Genomic DNA, 17,286 nt, shown 5'->3' with positions numbered 1-17,286 from the left:
TATTTACTTACTGTGACTTGTTTTTTTCCTGGTTTCAATGAGTCTAAATACATTTCAGACTGATAGCCTTAAACTCAGAAGGTAAGTCAATATATGTTCTGTTATAAGAGTTTAATTTGTATTAACTCATTTAATCCTCACAACCCTATCACTCCTTCCTTTCACAGATGGGAAAACAAGGCACAGAAAGCAGTCAAGTTACCTGCCCAAGGCTAGTAAATGAAGCAATAAAGATTTAAACCCAGGTAGCCTAAATCAATGGTTCAAACTCTTAACCAGTATGCAATACTTTTAGAATAAATTACATTATAAATCTCTCGTAAAAATTGTATTATAAGTTTGACTTTTTAACTTCCTTTTAGGGGGGGGAGTCCCCACTTTCCTAGTCATTTTATTCCAGAGGAGACCACCTTTGAGGATACTACTGAAAAGCTAAAAAAGCATGATCCAGAAACCTCTGGTTTGTCAGTCAGGATTTCAAAACAGAAATCTCAACTGTTGTCAATGATTCTCTATGACTGAAGTTGTCAACTTACAGCACAGTTCTCAATAAAATTATGAAATAGATAAAAATGGGGCAGAGATTTTGTTTTTTTTTAAATATGTATATTTTTTTATTTTAGAGAGGAAGGGAGAGAGAGAATAGAAACATCGATGATGAGAGAGAATCATTGATTGGCTGCCTCCTGCATGCCCCCTACTGGGGATCGAACCCACAATCCGGGCATGTGCCCTGACCAAGAATCGAATCATGACTTCCTGGTTCATAGGATGATGCTCAAACACTGAGCAATGCCAGCCAGGCAGGTTTTTGTTTTTTTAAGCATCCTTCTAGCTTTTTAAAGCAGGTCTCTCCTTCTAGCCCTAGAAAATTCTCCATTTCACTGTTCCAGGAATCAAAGACACAGCCTATTCTGGCTGTCGGTGATTAACTAAGCCTGGCTAAGGCATTTACTGATAATCAAAAGGTTAACTATAAGATGTCAGAAACTTGGTCATCAGAAAGCCTCTAACTTCCTGGCACCCATTTAGCCCCTTACTCTTGAAACACCAAGAATCCTCATCTCCTCTTCATCCTTCCTCTATAAGTGAATGCATGTTTCTGGTTCTGTGGAGTCTGGGAGATGGATATTAATTATATTCTCTAACTCACTTATAAAGCAACTAAAACAAAACAGAGAACAAAAAGCTAGAAAGGCTACCAAGTTAAATTTTGTCTATCAAAGTTAAGGGGAGTATCTTGATCGTATTTAGGGGCAAAATTATCTCACTGACACAGCACCTTGCAGATCTCTGCATTTTGACCTATCCCTTCACTCCCAGATGGCAATGTGTAAACGAGTGTACTTTCACATTAGAGTCAAATAAATGACGAATGCAGAGGTGATCCTGAGCTGAACTGAAAACAAGCCCTCTGAATGACCTATAAAATCTACATGGAAGTGACATGAACAAAACATCTGTATTCCTATTACAGACTAATTGAAGATCTAAGAAGAGCAATCCTCTGTACCCTGACCTGGGCAGAGAACATAGCAGATTGTTACTTTTAGATCTAGGCACCATATTTTAAGAGGGACCAATGGTCTGGGGTATGTAAATAGCAGAAATAAAGCATTTAGAATTCATATTATATGTGAAATAGAAGAAATGAGTAAGGTTTGTATGTACCTGTGTGCATTGTTATAGGTGTGGTGAGTCAGGAAAGCATTAAGATACATGAAGGAATGCTGAACGTTAAAGAAAATTAAATTTACTTATTGTAGCTCTAGAAGAACCAGGAATGGGAAGAGAGGGATTATTGGAAAGACAGACTTTTTTAGTGAATGACAGTATTAGATAATAACACAAGCAGCCGAGTGAGGTGAAGTTGTGTACTTCCCACCACTGAAGCTGCCTAGTTTCCACCTGTCATAGGTAGTATAGAGCTGACAATATTTTTAGTAGGCCCCCGGACCCAATGATTTCCTGGGATAATTTTAATCTCTAATATGCCATGACTCCAAAATGCTGTTCATGTTCTCTTCCTTTTTGGCTCAATTTTGCTTTTGTTTTTCTTCAGGTGTTTGGTCTTTTATCCATTTCCCCCTATTAATAATCATCTCAGCCATGCAGTCAGCCTCCTAAAGTAAGTTTATTTTTCTTTCACCTCGCAAATAAACATGTTTGATGAACGAAGACACCATGGGAAAGCCACCTAAGCAGATGTGCCTTCTTAAGTTAACTCCCTTAAGAGTGAGTCTCTTTCATCACTTACTCTAAACAAAACAATTAAAAACTACAATAAAAATTATTAGACCTGCTAGTGTGGCTCAGCTGGTTGGAGCATAGTCCCGTGCACCAAAGGGTTGCAGATTTGATTCCCAGTCAGGGCACATACCCAGGTTGTGGGTTTGATCCCTGTCTGAGCTCGTATGGGAGGCAAGAAATTCCCTCTCTCTCCCTCTCTCCCTCTCTCCCTCTCTCTCTCTCTCTCTCTTTCTCTCTCTCTCTCTCTCCCCCTCCCTCTTCCTCCCTCTCAAAAATCAATAAAAACATTTCCTCGGGTGAGGATTAAAATAAATTTTATTAGAATGTGAAAATGAGAAGCACTGGTTAACCAGAATCCACACTCAAAATATGCATTTAGTATGTCTAGTCATGTCCTCACATGCATTGAAAAAGTCGATCCATTCTACTTTAAGTGCTTTGGATATTTGCTCTAGACTAGGAAATGTGTTAACTATTCCAGGACACTAAAAAATGTACAAATCTGATTAACTCAGATTGGTTATTATTCTCCTCAGTATTTACAGATAAATAATAAGAACAAAACAATCAATTAGCAACTTCCACAAAATTTGCCAATAGTACACATGGACAGACAAACCTCAAAATTCTTATCAGGCAAATTCTAGGTAACTACTATTTATATTTTAGTTTAATAAAAATTTTTTCCCCACCCTGGCCGGTTTGGCTCAGTGGATAGAGTGTCGGCCCACAGACTGAAGGGTCCCAGGTTCGATTCTGGTCAAGGGCATGTACCTCGGTTGCAGGCTCGATCTCAGGGTCCTGGTCATGGCGCATGCAGGAGGCAACCAGTCAATGAGTCTCTCTCACATCAATGTTTCTCTCTCTCTGACTCTCCCCCTCCCTTCCACTTTCTCTAGAAATCAATGGGAAAAAATCCTCGGGTGAGGATTAACAAACAAACAAACAAACAAACAAAAAATTTCTCAATCTTGTTCTCCAGGAAGAAAAGCCATAAAATATAAATACTAACCAAAAAAGGAGCGTATGAAGGAACAATAAATATTGGTGTTCCATTTAATATCAGTGTCTTCATGCACAAAACTCCTTACCTCTAAACAGGACTTTGTTTCAGAAGACAAAACTAAGGCAAAACAGTAGAAGAAGTCAAAGAGTTGCAGACTTTGATTCAAAAGGCATAACCTTTCTAACAATGAAAGCTATCAATGGATTTTGTTAGGTTCTTATGAGAAGAAACTGCCTAGCAAAACAGCAATTAAGAGTTTGGAAAACATCTTTCCAGGGGCTGTAAAATAAAATCCTCTCATGGTAAAAACAGTTCTTCTAATTCTAAGATTGCAGCATTGTTTTTATCATTACCTTTCCCACTCTGGAAAATCTTCAAGACTCTGTCTTGTAAATGTCACCAACCCAGTAGGTTCTACAAAAGCAATAAAAGAAAAACAAGTTTTGATTTTGAAAAGATTATACATATATTCAGTAAAAGAATGGGTCTAACAATGGCTATAAAACTAGTTTTGGAATACAACAGAAGAGTGATTTAAAATAATATTATCCTTACAGTAGGAACTCTTTCTATGAAATAGCATGTCCTCACTAAAACAAAAAACTACACAAACAGCAGCACAACAGGAGGATGTGAGTGCTGGTACTTTTTAAATGTCATTTTCTAAACTGCAAACACTTTTAAGAAATAATTTGGGGGAAAAGATGCAAATGGGTGTAGCTTACATAATAAAGACAAAACTGGATTTTAATCTGTAGATGGACTCTTTCTCAAAGAAGAACTTTAACCCTACATCTAAAAACTGGTGAATGTATACATACTTATGTTTTATAATGAAAAAAAATGTCTAGGATTAAAAAAAGAAAATTGTTGGCAAGCCTTTGGAGGTGACATAGCCAAATCCAGGGCTTAGATGATATGCAATTGCTCTTTTTATAAGGTGCCTTAGGTGGAAGGAGGAATTACTGTGTTCTAAATGATTAGAGAAGAAAGATGACATAGTTTTCAAGTAGCAATACATATAAGATCAAAACACAGTAAATTTTAAAGGATATGATCCTTTTTTGTTAGGTTTATTTTTTAACTAGTAGCAAAAGCAACAAATAAATCAGCTGGCCAAAAGTAATTTGTTTGATTCGATCAAAGAATAAACTAAAAAAGCCAGGCCATTTTTGTTTTCTCCTTTTGTTGTTGTTTGTTTTGTTAAGCTCTTAAGCAAAGAGAAATGTCAGGAACTATTAGGGATAATGGTGGTAGAGTTCCAATGAAAGCTTAGCAATCGTTTCATTTCTTTGGATGATTCTACATTTCTGTACTTTCAGTCACAAGCATTAATAACTCAAAAATCATATGGAGTATTTATATTAAAAAATAAAATTTTGTTAACATGAGTTATAAAATATTTAGATGTCTATCTTTAAGACAAATGGATAGCATATTTAAAACTCACAAGAAGTCAAACAATTCAAATACTAGAGAAGTAATTCTATTAATAGAAAACTAATGTTAGTATTATCAGTCATGAACATCAGTCAGTAAGAAAAGTAAGAACATTAAATGTCCTTCATATACACTAGGAAAGATCAAAAGAAATTCATAAATGAACACTACTGGCAAAGCAAAAGTAAAAGCATATAAACATGGTTCTTAAGATATCTATACTAATAAAAGGGTAATATGCTAATTAGACCTGATCTCTTCCGGACAAAGCCACGGTGGCGGGGGCCAAGGCAGAGGCGGTTAGGGGTGATCAGGCCGGCAGAGGAGAGCAGTTAGAGGTGATCAGGCCAGCAGGGGAGCAGTTAGGGAGCCATCAGGCTAGCAGGGGAGCAGTTAGGGAGCAATCAGGCTGGCAGGCGAGTGGTTAGGGGCGATCAGGCAAGCAAACAGAGTGGTTAGGGTCAATCAGGGAGGCCAGCAGTTAGGAGCCAGCGGTCCCAGATTACGAGAGGGATGTCCAACTGCCGGTGGGATCGGGCCTAAACCGGCAGTCGGACATCCCCCAAGGGGTCCCAGATTGCAAGAAGGTGCAGGTTGGGCTGAGGGACCTCCCTCCCCCGTTCACGAATTTCGTGCACCAGGCCTCAATTAATAACAAAAACACCTTGAGAACATGCCTATTACCTTTCTTCCATAAAAAGGCACCTTTCATGCCAGAATAAGTTATTTTGGTTGATTAAATGTTTTCCTTAATAATTCAAAATACATACTGCATATGAATCATTAATTTTTAAATACTCCACCTATAAGATACTTTATTTAAAACTATATTGAAAATAATTTAATTCAGAAAGCCCTTTAAAATCTTTCAGTCTCAAGATCCTCATTACAAATATTGATGTTTGGCAACACTCAAAAGTTGGTCCTGATGGAATTGTATTTTATCAATTCTAAAAGCACATTTTTTCATGTATTAAATTTCTGAAAATGAAATACATCTTTCATAGTCCAAGGTATCTATCCATCGCATTTGGTCTGGATTAAAGTCAAACCTTTCCAGAGAAGATGTGCATCTGCTTCTGCCATCATCTAAGAGCACCACCAACCTCAGATCAGTCTGAAGTAAGCCCTCTGTTGCAGGCTTTTGTGGATCACACGGGTAATATGACTTTGGACCCCAAACTTGATTCACATTCTCAGAGGATATTTTTTCCGCTCTCTACCCAGTGCCAACATTGACAGTGGTTTGCTTACTGTCCCTTTTCTGCACAGCCAGGTTAACTCCTCATGTATCCTTAGACTAAGGGTGTAGACTTTTGGTGTGCCAGCTTTATCAGAGAGGTCTCCAACGATTCCCCATCCTGTTTTTTCCTTCTTAGTGGTACATAACATAATGGCACTTCCTACCATCTACAATATCCTAGATTTGATGAAATATATGGTACTTTAAATACATTTCTTTTTCCATCTTTTTAAAAACAATCTTTTCTCCTTAAATGTAAAACACCTCAGTACAGCAGAGACAGACACAAAGGGCAAGTGGGTGGGTTTGTAATTTAATTGTTTTAAACCTCAAATGAACAGGACTGCTGCTGTCGCTCGGGATCCTCCAGAGACACTGGCTGCAAAGGTTCGACCTCCAGCTGGGATCTCCTAATGACCCTGTGGCAGAGCTTACTGCAGCGGTGGGGCAGGGGCCCCTGAGCAGTGACAGTGGACAATGAGCCCTTGCCATCCCAGCGGTGCCAGACCTGGGTCTCCTCTGACTGGCTGGTGGGAGGTGGACCCTGCCCATCGATGTATTGAGGTGGATGTAGGCTATTCAAGCTGTGTCCTCTCTGATCACAGGGACATGTGGGTTCAGGATGATGGCATGAATGCACTTGCTGTTCTTGGACAGAAGATTCTCAAAGCAAAACCTACGGAAATTCATTCCTCCACAAGGTTACCAAGGCCTTCAGGCTCAAAGGAAGGGAGTCCTGGATTACAAATCTTTGTGCAGGCCTCAAAATCTCCATTGTTGATGGCCTCAATCAGTTGTTCTGTGATTTGAATGATCTCCTGTTTTCCCATATTGAGATCCTTATCTTCAGTGGTGGTGTTGCAGTTCTCTGTGGAGTCCTTGATCCCATCTGTAATGTTACCCACCATAGTGGTTTATGGCGCCTTGTCACCGCCACCCGACCTCTTGCTCAATAGGCTTTAGGCAGCTGAAAAGTTCCTGGAGACAAGTAATGGTCGTGAGGATGCCACCCTTCAGTTTCCTCCGGGCACTGAACTTACGCAAGCACTCCGCAGTCTCCTGATGATGTATCATGGATACCACCGTGGACCGTTAGCAGAACCATGGATGCTTGAGAGCCTGGTCAGCTGAGATATGTTTTGCAGGGTTGTGGTTAGCATCTGGTTGATCAGTTCTTGGCTTCAGGGGTCACTGTCCCACTCTGGATGGGAAATCATAGACTCCAGCCTTGATCTGCTGATATAGCTTCTGTTGATCCTCATCCTGAAAGAGAGGATATCCCACCAGCAGAATATACAAGATGACTCCACAGGCTCTGAAATCCACTGGTTTTCTATAAGGATCTTTCCTCAAGACTTCAGGGGACAGCCCTAGCTTGTTTGCTCAGTGGATAGAATGTCGGCCCACAGACTGAAGGGTCATGGGTTCAATTCCGGTCCAGGGCACATATCTCAGTTGCAGGCTCGATCCCCAGCCCTGGTCAGGGCACATGTGAGAGGCAATCAATCGATGTGTTTCTCTCACATAGATGTTTCTCTCTCTGTCTCTTCCCTTCCCTTCCACTCTCTCTAAAAATCAATGGAAAAAATATCAAGTGAGGATTAACAACAACAAAAAAGGCTTCAGGAGACAAGTAAGCTGAGGTGCCAGCAAAACCAAAGTAAGCCTGCTGTTCTCCCTGTACTTGGATGGCTAGGCCAAAATCAGCCAGCTGCCCGCAGCATCCTTGCTTTTACACACCAGCAGCAGTTTCTCGGGCTTCTGGTCCCGGTGGACAATGTCACGCTGGTGGATGTAGTTAACGCTCTCCAAAATCTGATGTAAATAGTGGCTGGCATCAGCTTCATCGTAGGATTCTTTGGATATGATGTCTACAAACAGCTCTCCACCAGTAACAAGGTCAAACACAAGGTAGTGAAACCCTTTTTCTGAAATACTGTGATGGGAATGCACAATGGATGTCTCCAAAGTCAATATATCCAGGCCTCACGTTCTAGTTTCTGGTGATCCCGGGCAGACCAACTTCTTGGTATTGATTTTTGCTGCATACTGCTGCATGGGGGTTTTCTTCACACACCTGTGGACCACAGGAAAGCACCTTTGCCAAGCTCCTTTGAAGAGCTGGTAGTTGTCGGTGAGTGTAGCCCATGCTGACATTGGTGCACAGTCACCATCACCCCACCAAGGGAGCAAGAGGAGGAGACCTAAATACATTCCTATAGTTTCTATTCAGTAGACTCTAGAACTTCTATATAAGGTAATTATTAAACTGCAAACCTCTTTTATTCCACTTAGTATTTCCTCCTTAAGCCTGTAGCTTTACATCCTGAAAACCTATAGCATGTTTCTCTATATTTCTACAAAGAACTACATTACCATATATAGTAAAAAAGCCAGAACATAAAATGTCTAATTACAACTTATTTTTTCAGTGTGATTAATTTCTAACACTTAGTATGGTTTATAAATTTCTAGTTGAAAAAAAGAAAAACACACAAAACTTTAGCCTGGCCGATGTGGCTCAGAGGTCGAGCATCGACCTATGAACCAGGAGGTCATGGTTTGATTCCTGGTCAGGGCACATGCCTTGGTTGTGGGCTCGATCCACAGTAGGGGGCGTGCCAGAGGCAGCCGATTAATGCTTCTCTCTCATCATTGATGCATCTCTCTCTCTCTCCCTCTTCCTTCCTCTCTGAAATCAATAAAAATATATTTAAAGAAAAACAAAACTTTAGCTTTTTTCCTCAAATTATTTAAAATCCTAAAATGTAGAAAGGCAAGTTAGCTTTTCTACAGGAGACATAGAGAAGCCTAGAGAAGATATACATGATTTGACTCCAAGGACAGAAAAGTAAACACTGAATTACCTAAGTATAATAATGAAACTCATTCTATTTAGATTTAGAATAGCAAAAAAGTACTTTTTTCTAACGAGTTATTACAAATTTTAATTTGGTGTTATGTATCATAGCCTGAATGAGCCTTCATTTTCCTTAATATTTTATTCTGTACTGAGCACAAAACTAAAAATTGATAAGCTAAGAAATAAATAAACCCGTCAAAGAAGCATATAAAATTTTCCCTTAAATTCACAAATCCTAATAATTGATTCCTTAAAAAAAAAAGGGGGGGGAGACAATGTCCAATAGCAATACACTGGGGGTGGGGGGTGGGGGGGAGGTGCCAATTAAATATACTATAATGAGAGATACTTACAAAAGGAAAAAAATGACCTTAAAATGATTCAATGATATGTTTCAAGATAATCCCACAACCTGTATGACCAGAACTAAAAAGAATTCATTACTCATTTCACTTGACCAGAGTTAGCAAAAGCAAGCTTTTGAGAAGTTTCGGTTTTCTTTAAAACCAACTTGTAAGAAAAGCCACCCACTGGTAAAAGCTAGTATTTATTAAGCACGTAACTTCATTTAATATTTACAACTAGCCTATGAGATAATTATCATCATTCTATTAAGATGAAGAAATTGAGGCTTACAGATGTTAACAAAGTGTCTGTAGCTACCCAGCTCCTAGGACAGAAGTGGCAATAGCAATCTACAGTCAGTGGTTACTAAGAGCACTGGTCAGATATTTACCACCACTACCTTAGGGGCTGCAATTAGCCTCTGGGGAAACAAGATGGTTGAGGTTCAACAGAGGAAGACAGACATGTGAACACTAAGTGAAACACTGCTTTATAAGAACTCTGCAAAGGGTTTAAAGGGGACACAAAAGAGAGGGACCTATAGGAAGACAATGAATTGCTTGACTTCTACAAATAAACTAATTATAAAAGTCAATGCTTCTTTAAATAAAGAACACCAAAAAATGCATTTCCTGGTCAACATACTTCCTTTTGAAAATATTAATTTGTTTTTATTCATGAAAACACATTATGGTATGTTACGCTGCTCTAATTTTAGAATATATAAGACCCACACACACTCATGGCACACATGTATATAAAATCTAGATTATAATGAATTATTTGGTTTGGGCAGGAAGGTGTACTTTGAACACAAAATGTTCTTGATCTGAACTGTCTCCCATCAGTGATAAAAATTATAGTTAAGAATGAAAGGAATTTACTTTTCTCTGTGACTCTTCTGAAGTAGCAGAAGAGCGTTTTAAGCTTCTCTGGTTTTCTTGAGGAACGTCCTTCAAACAACCTGAAAGAGACCAAAAACAAAGATTCACAAAGAACTAAGTCTATACTACTACCCAGTAATAAAATAACTAATTCTTTCAGAAAGTAATTCTGTAATAATAGAGAACTGAAAACTGTTTGGATTCAAAAGGACTGAAAGCAACTAGAACCAGACTTCTTAAAAGTTGTTCAAGTCAGATGGTACTCTAACAACTCGTCTCTCCAGTCTATCTTCCTCCAGGGAGAAGGCACCACCTGGTCCCCCAAAGACAATTAAGCCAGTGAATTAATGCTTGTTTTTTTCCCAATGGCAAATATATTTATAATTCCCAATATTACTAGGCAGTTAAATGATTGAACAAAGACAGTATCTGAAAAAGACTGCACATGATTGTTTGTGTTGGGGAGGCAAGAACAATAAGGACAATGACATGCAGTATAACAAGATGTTAGATTAGAGGAATGACCAATCCTTGGTAATTAAACGAATATACTCTTTGCGTGGTAACCTGTTAAATAGGGCTATCCACCCGCCATCTGGTTTCCAGAAACCTAGACTTGTACTACTTTAGTTTTCTTTGAAATGATGTGGCGTTGTTATTGGTAACACATTATGCAATTTATCCCGAGGGAAAGAAAAGAAGGGCTTTAGAAGCATTTGACCTGAGTAAGTAGTTCACTAAAAGATTTCAATCACAAAAGCATGCTTTTAGGCACAAGATCTACTTTTCCAAAAGCACTGAAAAATTAGAGAAATTCTGTGACTATAAATAAGGAGATATTATTTATCTGCCTCTGGTCATATATCCTGGCTTTAAAACCAGAAATACTTCAAGTAAAAGTTCACTTTAACAAGCGTCAAAATGGATAAAATTTTTCATCAGAAAAGCACGTTTATATAACTATGCAGAAAGGAAAAAGTTAATTTCATGAGAAAATCCTATTGAGTAAATAAAATGAATCAGAAAAAGGGAAGGAAATACAGATTTCAAATGACCTGTTTTCAGTGATCTGAAATTCTGTATTCAGAGTCAATTTCTGAGAAAACAATTTATCTGAATACTTATCTCCTAAAAAGAATACTAATAATAGAAAGCATTTTAACCAAATCTAAAATCTAACCGATTTTTTAAAAGAATTGTGCCTATGTAATAATTTTTACTCGCCTAACTTATTTTTCTAAAATGTTTATTACAAATAATAATAAACTGCCTGCCCCCCCAAAAAGGATATCTGACAGTGCAGGTTTCAGCTTAGTTTCTTCTGCAGTGTCAACCAAATAGAGTTTGTTTAAATCAAAATGATGGTCAGAATAAAGAAGAAGCCACTTGGCAGTTTAATTAAACATCCTGCATGAAATAAATATGATTTACTAAATAAATACCTTGGAATCCATTGCAAAATCCTTTTCTAGGTTTACTACTTAGTAGAGGGAAGCAGTATTAATATAAAGGCAGCTACCACCTTTCTCAGAGATGAATTGAGGACTATACAATTCAATTAAGGAGGAAAAAGTTCCACTTCCACAGAACTGTTGCACTACGAGAAGAAAATGGCTGAACTTAAGAAATAATTTCCCAAAACATAAAAAATATCCCTAATTTCTACATGAGATCAGCTATATGTAAAATCACATACAATGTCACATATTTCATAACCATGATGACAAATTATTAACCTTAGGAGCCTCTTGGGACTGCAGATTTATTAACCTAAGGATATGACTTCCCTGAAAGATGATGTGGCTATTACCACCAACTACAAATGAGCACCACTGTTGATTTTGCAGGTCCAAACCTCAGAGGTACAAATCAAGCAGAATCTCAATGTATTCTGATTAATCATTGTGTGTGAGTTTCACAGCCTGATTTCAAATCACTATGTAACCAAATATGCTTTGCCATCTTCCTTGTGGAGCAAGGACGTATGTGGGGGTTGGAGGCACAGAGGAAAGGGGGAGGTGGAAAGAAAGTCCGGGAAGATGAAGCAGGTTTAAAACTTATGCCAATTCTCAGACTTCACTGCTGTGAATTTTTATAGTACTATGTATAGCCACCCAGATAAAATGAATTACCCTGATATGGAAGCAAGTGAAAAATAACACAAAAACACAGGCAAACAGCGTTAGTGAAAGTTATCAGAAGAGTGATGTATTATCTGAGGAACAGTTCTGGGGAGAAAGAAGGAAGACAAAGGAACTGAGAATGGAGCCAGAAAAAGGAGAGCGACAGAAAGATACTAGTACAGCAGGGAAGACTAAGAGGGAAGAAAGGGATAGACAGAATGGGGCTGGAGACCAAGGGAGAGTCTGAGAAACAGAAACTCACATGCAAAGACACTCAGAGAGACAAACACAGAGCCTTCAAGAGAGACAAGAGACTGGAGACAATTAGATTTCTCATACTAATCAAGCACCATCCAATTTTTTCTTTTTTTACTTCCTAACACCAATTTTTTTTTTAAATTTAGATTTCCAGGTCCTGGGTACGTATATTTGAAGGCATATTTTGAGTCAGCAGGCATGCATGTAAACATGAACATAAACTATGCCAGAATAACCCCTCTGCATATAGGGAAGACATTTTGGCATTTAACTGAATAATTACAGATTATTAAAGAAAGCAAACAGGAAAAGTTAGTCAGGCAACCTCACCTTTGTTCTAAAAATACTTTTTATTTTCAAGGGAGTAAGTCAATCAGAGTTGATACTTATTAACTGGTATTTTTCTTTCCATACATAGAAACATCTGTAATAATAAAGAGCTAATATGCTAATTAGACCAAATGGTGGAACGACCTTCCAGAATGACCAGTGAGCAGGGCAGCAGGGCTGTGGGGCCACAAGGCAGCCAGGGCCAGGAGGGCCGAGGTAGCCGGGGCTGTGAGGACCGAGCCCCTTGCACAAATTTTGTGCATCGGGCCTCTAGTAGTTTCATAAAATCTTTCCCTGAATGACATATTGATAACATTACTGGAATTGGATTACACACACACACACACACGTGATTTTAAGTTAAGGATTAATTCCATTAGTACACAGTAAATCAAACCCAAAGCACTGTAACCTCCACTATAAAATGGAAGCAAATGATAATCTGAAACCCAGCCAGAAAGTCCTTTCTGCCATATGGCCCCAGCAGCATTTTCAATCCAGAAGAGGCAGATGTAAAAGCCTCCTGGGCTGACCACTGCTGCAGCACACAATTAATCTCTGACCATCAGTTTCTAAGCAATCTTAGAAGCATCAATGTTAATCACATTGGGAGCCTTTATATGAATGTTTAGGCCCTGAAAGGCAAGCAGGAGAAAAGGTCACGGACATTTAACATAACTAAGCAGGGCTGGAAGAACACAACAATAATTTAAAAAGGAAGACTTATTCAATTTATTGACGTCAGCCTCCCACCACAAACTCTTAACCATTTTTCTTATTCAATCAACTAGCTAGGCATACCTCTTTTGAGACTAAATATGCATGAGTGCTCACACACACATAGATTCCAACTGCCAGAAACTATAATCATAAATAGCAACTATGCAAAAATGAAAACACAACAACATGTTCCATAATCAGCTTACCAAATGGCTCATCAAATTAGGTACTTGATCTTTCATAAGCCACATAAAAAAGGGGAACTTTGGGTTGTGTTCTGTTTCAGGAGCACACTCAGAGCATTTTGTTCTTGAGAGGAAGCAAGACATAATGAAAGAGCACTGAGTTTGAACAGAAGACAATATTCAAGTCCCAGTTCTGCTGACAAGTCATTTACTCAAACTGAGCCTATTAGGATAAAGCTTCCCCACCTAGAAAAGTGCATCGATAGAATCAAAGTGAGCTGCTGTCAATAGACTGCATCAATGATCATGTATAATCCAGGTTCTTGTTGATTGCTAGTTTAGGCTTATAAAAACCCCTGCCATCCCAGTGAGAGGCAAGTGCGGACATCCTGGCTGCTGAAGAGTCCCTAAAACGATTATATAGACTACCACGGGCTTAACCTGCCATAGTTAATTTTCAATGTTCTGGTGACCAAAAGAACATCTGTCAGCCAGGAAGACAAGAGTATGCCTGTTTCAAATCATCAGCAGACCTGCTTAAATTCTAATTTGGTAAAAATGCTACTTGGATACTGTGAGTTTCAATTTTTCATGGTCACTTTGGATTGACAGATGGCTTTGGTTCATTTTACAGATCAATAATTATTTCTAAGGGTAGTTCTAATTTCTTATTAGCTCTGAGGTAAGAAGTATTAATACAGTTCATTGAAAGGAGGCTATATAGTAGAGTGATTAAGGTAGTGGTTCTCAACCTTCCTAATGCCGAGACCCTTTAATACAGTTCCTCATGTTGTGGTGACCCCAATTTCATTGTTACAAATTGAACATAATTAAAGCATAGTGATTAATCACAAAAACAATATGTAATTATATATGTGTTTTCCGATGGTCTTAGGCGACCCCTGTGAAAGGGTCATTCGACCCCCAAAGGGGTCGAGACCCACAGGTTGAGAACCGCTGGATTAAGGGATACAGCTTCTAGAGGCTGCCTATGTACTCCTGAGTTTGAATCCCAATTATACCAGCTAGCTCTAAGCCTTCATCTCCTCATCTGAAAAAATGAGAAAAATACCTAACTTATAAGAGTAACACAAAGGTTAAACTAAAAATAGCACAGTAATTGGTAAATGGAAAGTACTTAATATTAGCTATAATAAAGAGATCATCTCATGCAGAAAAATTTTCAGATAATGTTAAGTAAGCCAAGGGATCTGTGCTAGAGGTAAGGCATTCTATAATAGCCAGCAAAAACACACAAGTCATTTACATAAAATGCTCACATTGTTCTAGTCCATATTCCCTTCATTAAGAAAAGTGGCTCAGCCCTGGCCGATTTGGCTCAGTGGTTGAAGCCTTGGCCCTCGGACTAAAGGGTCGTGGGTTCCATTCCTGGTCAAGGGCATGTATCTCCGTTGCAGGTTCCTCAGCCCGGGTAGGAGCGCATGCAGGAGGCAACCAATTGATGTGTCTCTCTCTCTCCTGTCAATGTTTCTCTCTCTCTCTTCTCTTTCCTCCCTTCCATCTCTCTCTCCCCCTCCTCCCTTCCGCCCTCCCTTCCACTCTCTGGAAATCAATGAAAAAATTTCCTCGTGTGAGGATTAAAAAAGAAAAGAAAAGTGGCTCAGCTTCTTTTCTCATCAAAGCCTAGCATGCTGACACTCAGAACCAACCAGCTCCATCTTTAGATAAATGACCATGCACAATGAAAAAGATGAAGATGCTGTTTCCAAGAAGTCCCAACATTCCTGTTCAGAAGTTTAGCTGAAAAACAAACCTGTGGTTCATTTTACTGTTGAGAGAAGAAGGCTGTCAGTGTGGCAGGTGCACAACCCTCAGAGGGCCCCTGTGTTTCTTTTACATGCTAAAACAGAAAAATTAGGGTAAAAGGGAGGTAATGATACTGTGTCTATGGGGCGGTAATTAGGAAGGAATAAACTACCCACACTAGCTGTTTAAGAAAGGCTCAAAAAAATCTGTGGGATGAAGCATCTGAGAGAGAAGGTGAGAGGGTCGGAGTGGGGGGAGGGGGGTGAAATTAGGGAATTTAGATATATATATATGCAGAGCCCATGGACACAGACAGTAGTGTGGTGAAGGCCTGGGAGGGGTGGGTGCAGGGTAGAGGGGGTCAATGGGGATTAAAAAAGGGGGGGATATCTGTAATATTTTCAACAATAAAGATACATTTTTTTAAAAATCTGTAAGATTCCACTCTCAAAATCAAATTATAAAAATTGTCCATTCTTTTTAGTAACTGTGTGTCTTCAGTTCCATTTCTGATGATTGACTTGTTCCTCCTCTTAAGTAACTATTTTTCTTCTAATTATAAAAGTAATATATGCTCACCTGGCCAGTGTAGCTCAATAGTTGGTTGATCGTCGACACATGCACTAAGAGGTCACTGGTTAGATTCCCGGTCAGGGCATATGCCCGGGTTGCAGGCTCGATCCCCAATAGGGGGCGTGCAGGAGGCAGCCAATTAAACTGTCTCTCTGATCAATGTTTCTATCTCTCTCTCCCTTCTCCCTTTCCCTTCCTCACTCTCTAAAAATCAATGAAAATATATATTTTTAAAAAGTAATAAATAGGAGAACCAAGATGGTGGAGTAGGTAAACACCTGTACTCGCCACCTCCCACAACTACATCAAAATTACAACTAAAATACAGAACCACCATCATTCAGAACCACCTGAAAGCTGGCTGAATGGAAGTCCTACAACTAGAGAAGTAAAGAAAAAAGCACAGGGAGACTGGTAGGAGGGGCAGAGGCACGGAAATGGCTGGTCTAACACCAATTTATGCTGTTTTTTAATACCCCAACCCAGGGTTCCAGAGCTGGAATGAGAAGTCCCCGTAACTTTGGGCTGTGAAAGCCAGCAGGGATTGGGGCTGAGTGACATAGAGGCTGCTAGAGACACAGGTGTTCCTTATAAAGGGCCGGCGCACAAACTGACAAGCTCCTGCTTCCTCTGAGCTCCAGAGCTGGGTGCCGGGTGGTGGCTCTGGGAGACCCAGACACATACAGGGAGGAACTGGATTATCTGGCATCAGGGCAGGAACTTGGAGGCGGCTTTCTCCCTGACAGGGGTGCTCCCAGGGGTCATTGTTCCTGGGCTGGGACCTCCCCCATGGCAGGGCTGACTGGCAGGTATATCTGTTTGCTCTGCCCTGGTGATTCCCTGAGACCCCGCCCCATCCAATTTGCAGCCCCACCCATACCGTTTCCAGCAGCTTTTCCATATGAATGGCCTGTACTTGCTCAGGCTTCAGACTTTGCTGAAATATCTCAAACAAGCTGCAACTGGTTCAGCATGCCCCAAACCTATCAATAAAAGGTCCAAGACCCTGCACTAGCACCAGCCTGCTTTGCTTCACAGCTTGCCTGGTCACCTCCAAATTCAATACAAATAGCTCCTGCAGGGTGTCCCCAGGCAGTGGCTGACTTTGCACCTCCCTGGAGGTGCTAGAGCCAGTGCACCTGGTGGAAAGCTTCAGACCATAGCAGGTTACAACTCTACACATCCATAAGCAACACACTCAACAGGCAGACTCAGTGAGCACCAAAGCCCCACTGAAGCAAGTCCTGCTCCATAGGGGTGTTTCCTGCACAACAGCTCTCCCACTGTAGTTGCTGCTGG

At 39.8% G+C, this 17,286-nt stretch overlaps 1 protein-coding gene and 1 pseudogene across 4 annotated transcripts in view; both read right to left on the bottom strand.

Moving 5' to 3' along the window:
- The window catches only part of PARG (poly(ADP-ribose) glycohydrolase), a 184,458-nt gene that overhangs the window by 59,113 nt on the left and 108,059 nt on the right, over positions 1–17,286 (bottom strand). For all 4 annotated transcript variants that reach the window (XM_023761300.1, XM_006097553.3, XM_023761301.1 and 1 more), the window contains 2 exons: positions 10,032–10,111; positions 3,610–3,670 (listed from right to left, as the gene is read on the bottom strand). In XM_023761300.1, the coding sequence (XP_023617068.1) occupies positions 3,610–3,670; positions 10,032–10,111 (141 nt within the window). The remainder of the gene's footprint in view (positions 1–3,609; positions 3,671–10,031; positions 10,112–17,286) is intronic.
- On the bottom strand, positions 6,371–8,096 carry LOC102425578 (annotated as a pseudogene).

This window comes from Myotis lucifugus, unplaced genomic scaffold (genome assembly GCF_000147115.1).
Source record: "Myotis lucifugus unplaced genomic scaffold, Myoluc2.0 scaffold_206, whole genome shotgun sequence".
Taxonomy (NCBI): Eukaryota; Metazoa; Chordata; class Mammalia; order Chiroptera; family Vespertilionidae; genus Myotis; species Myotis lucifugus.
The sequence above is the reverse complement of the archived record's forward strand: the minus strand, read 5'-3'. Positions and strand labels throughout refer to the sequence as shown.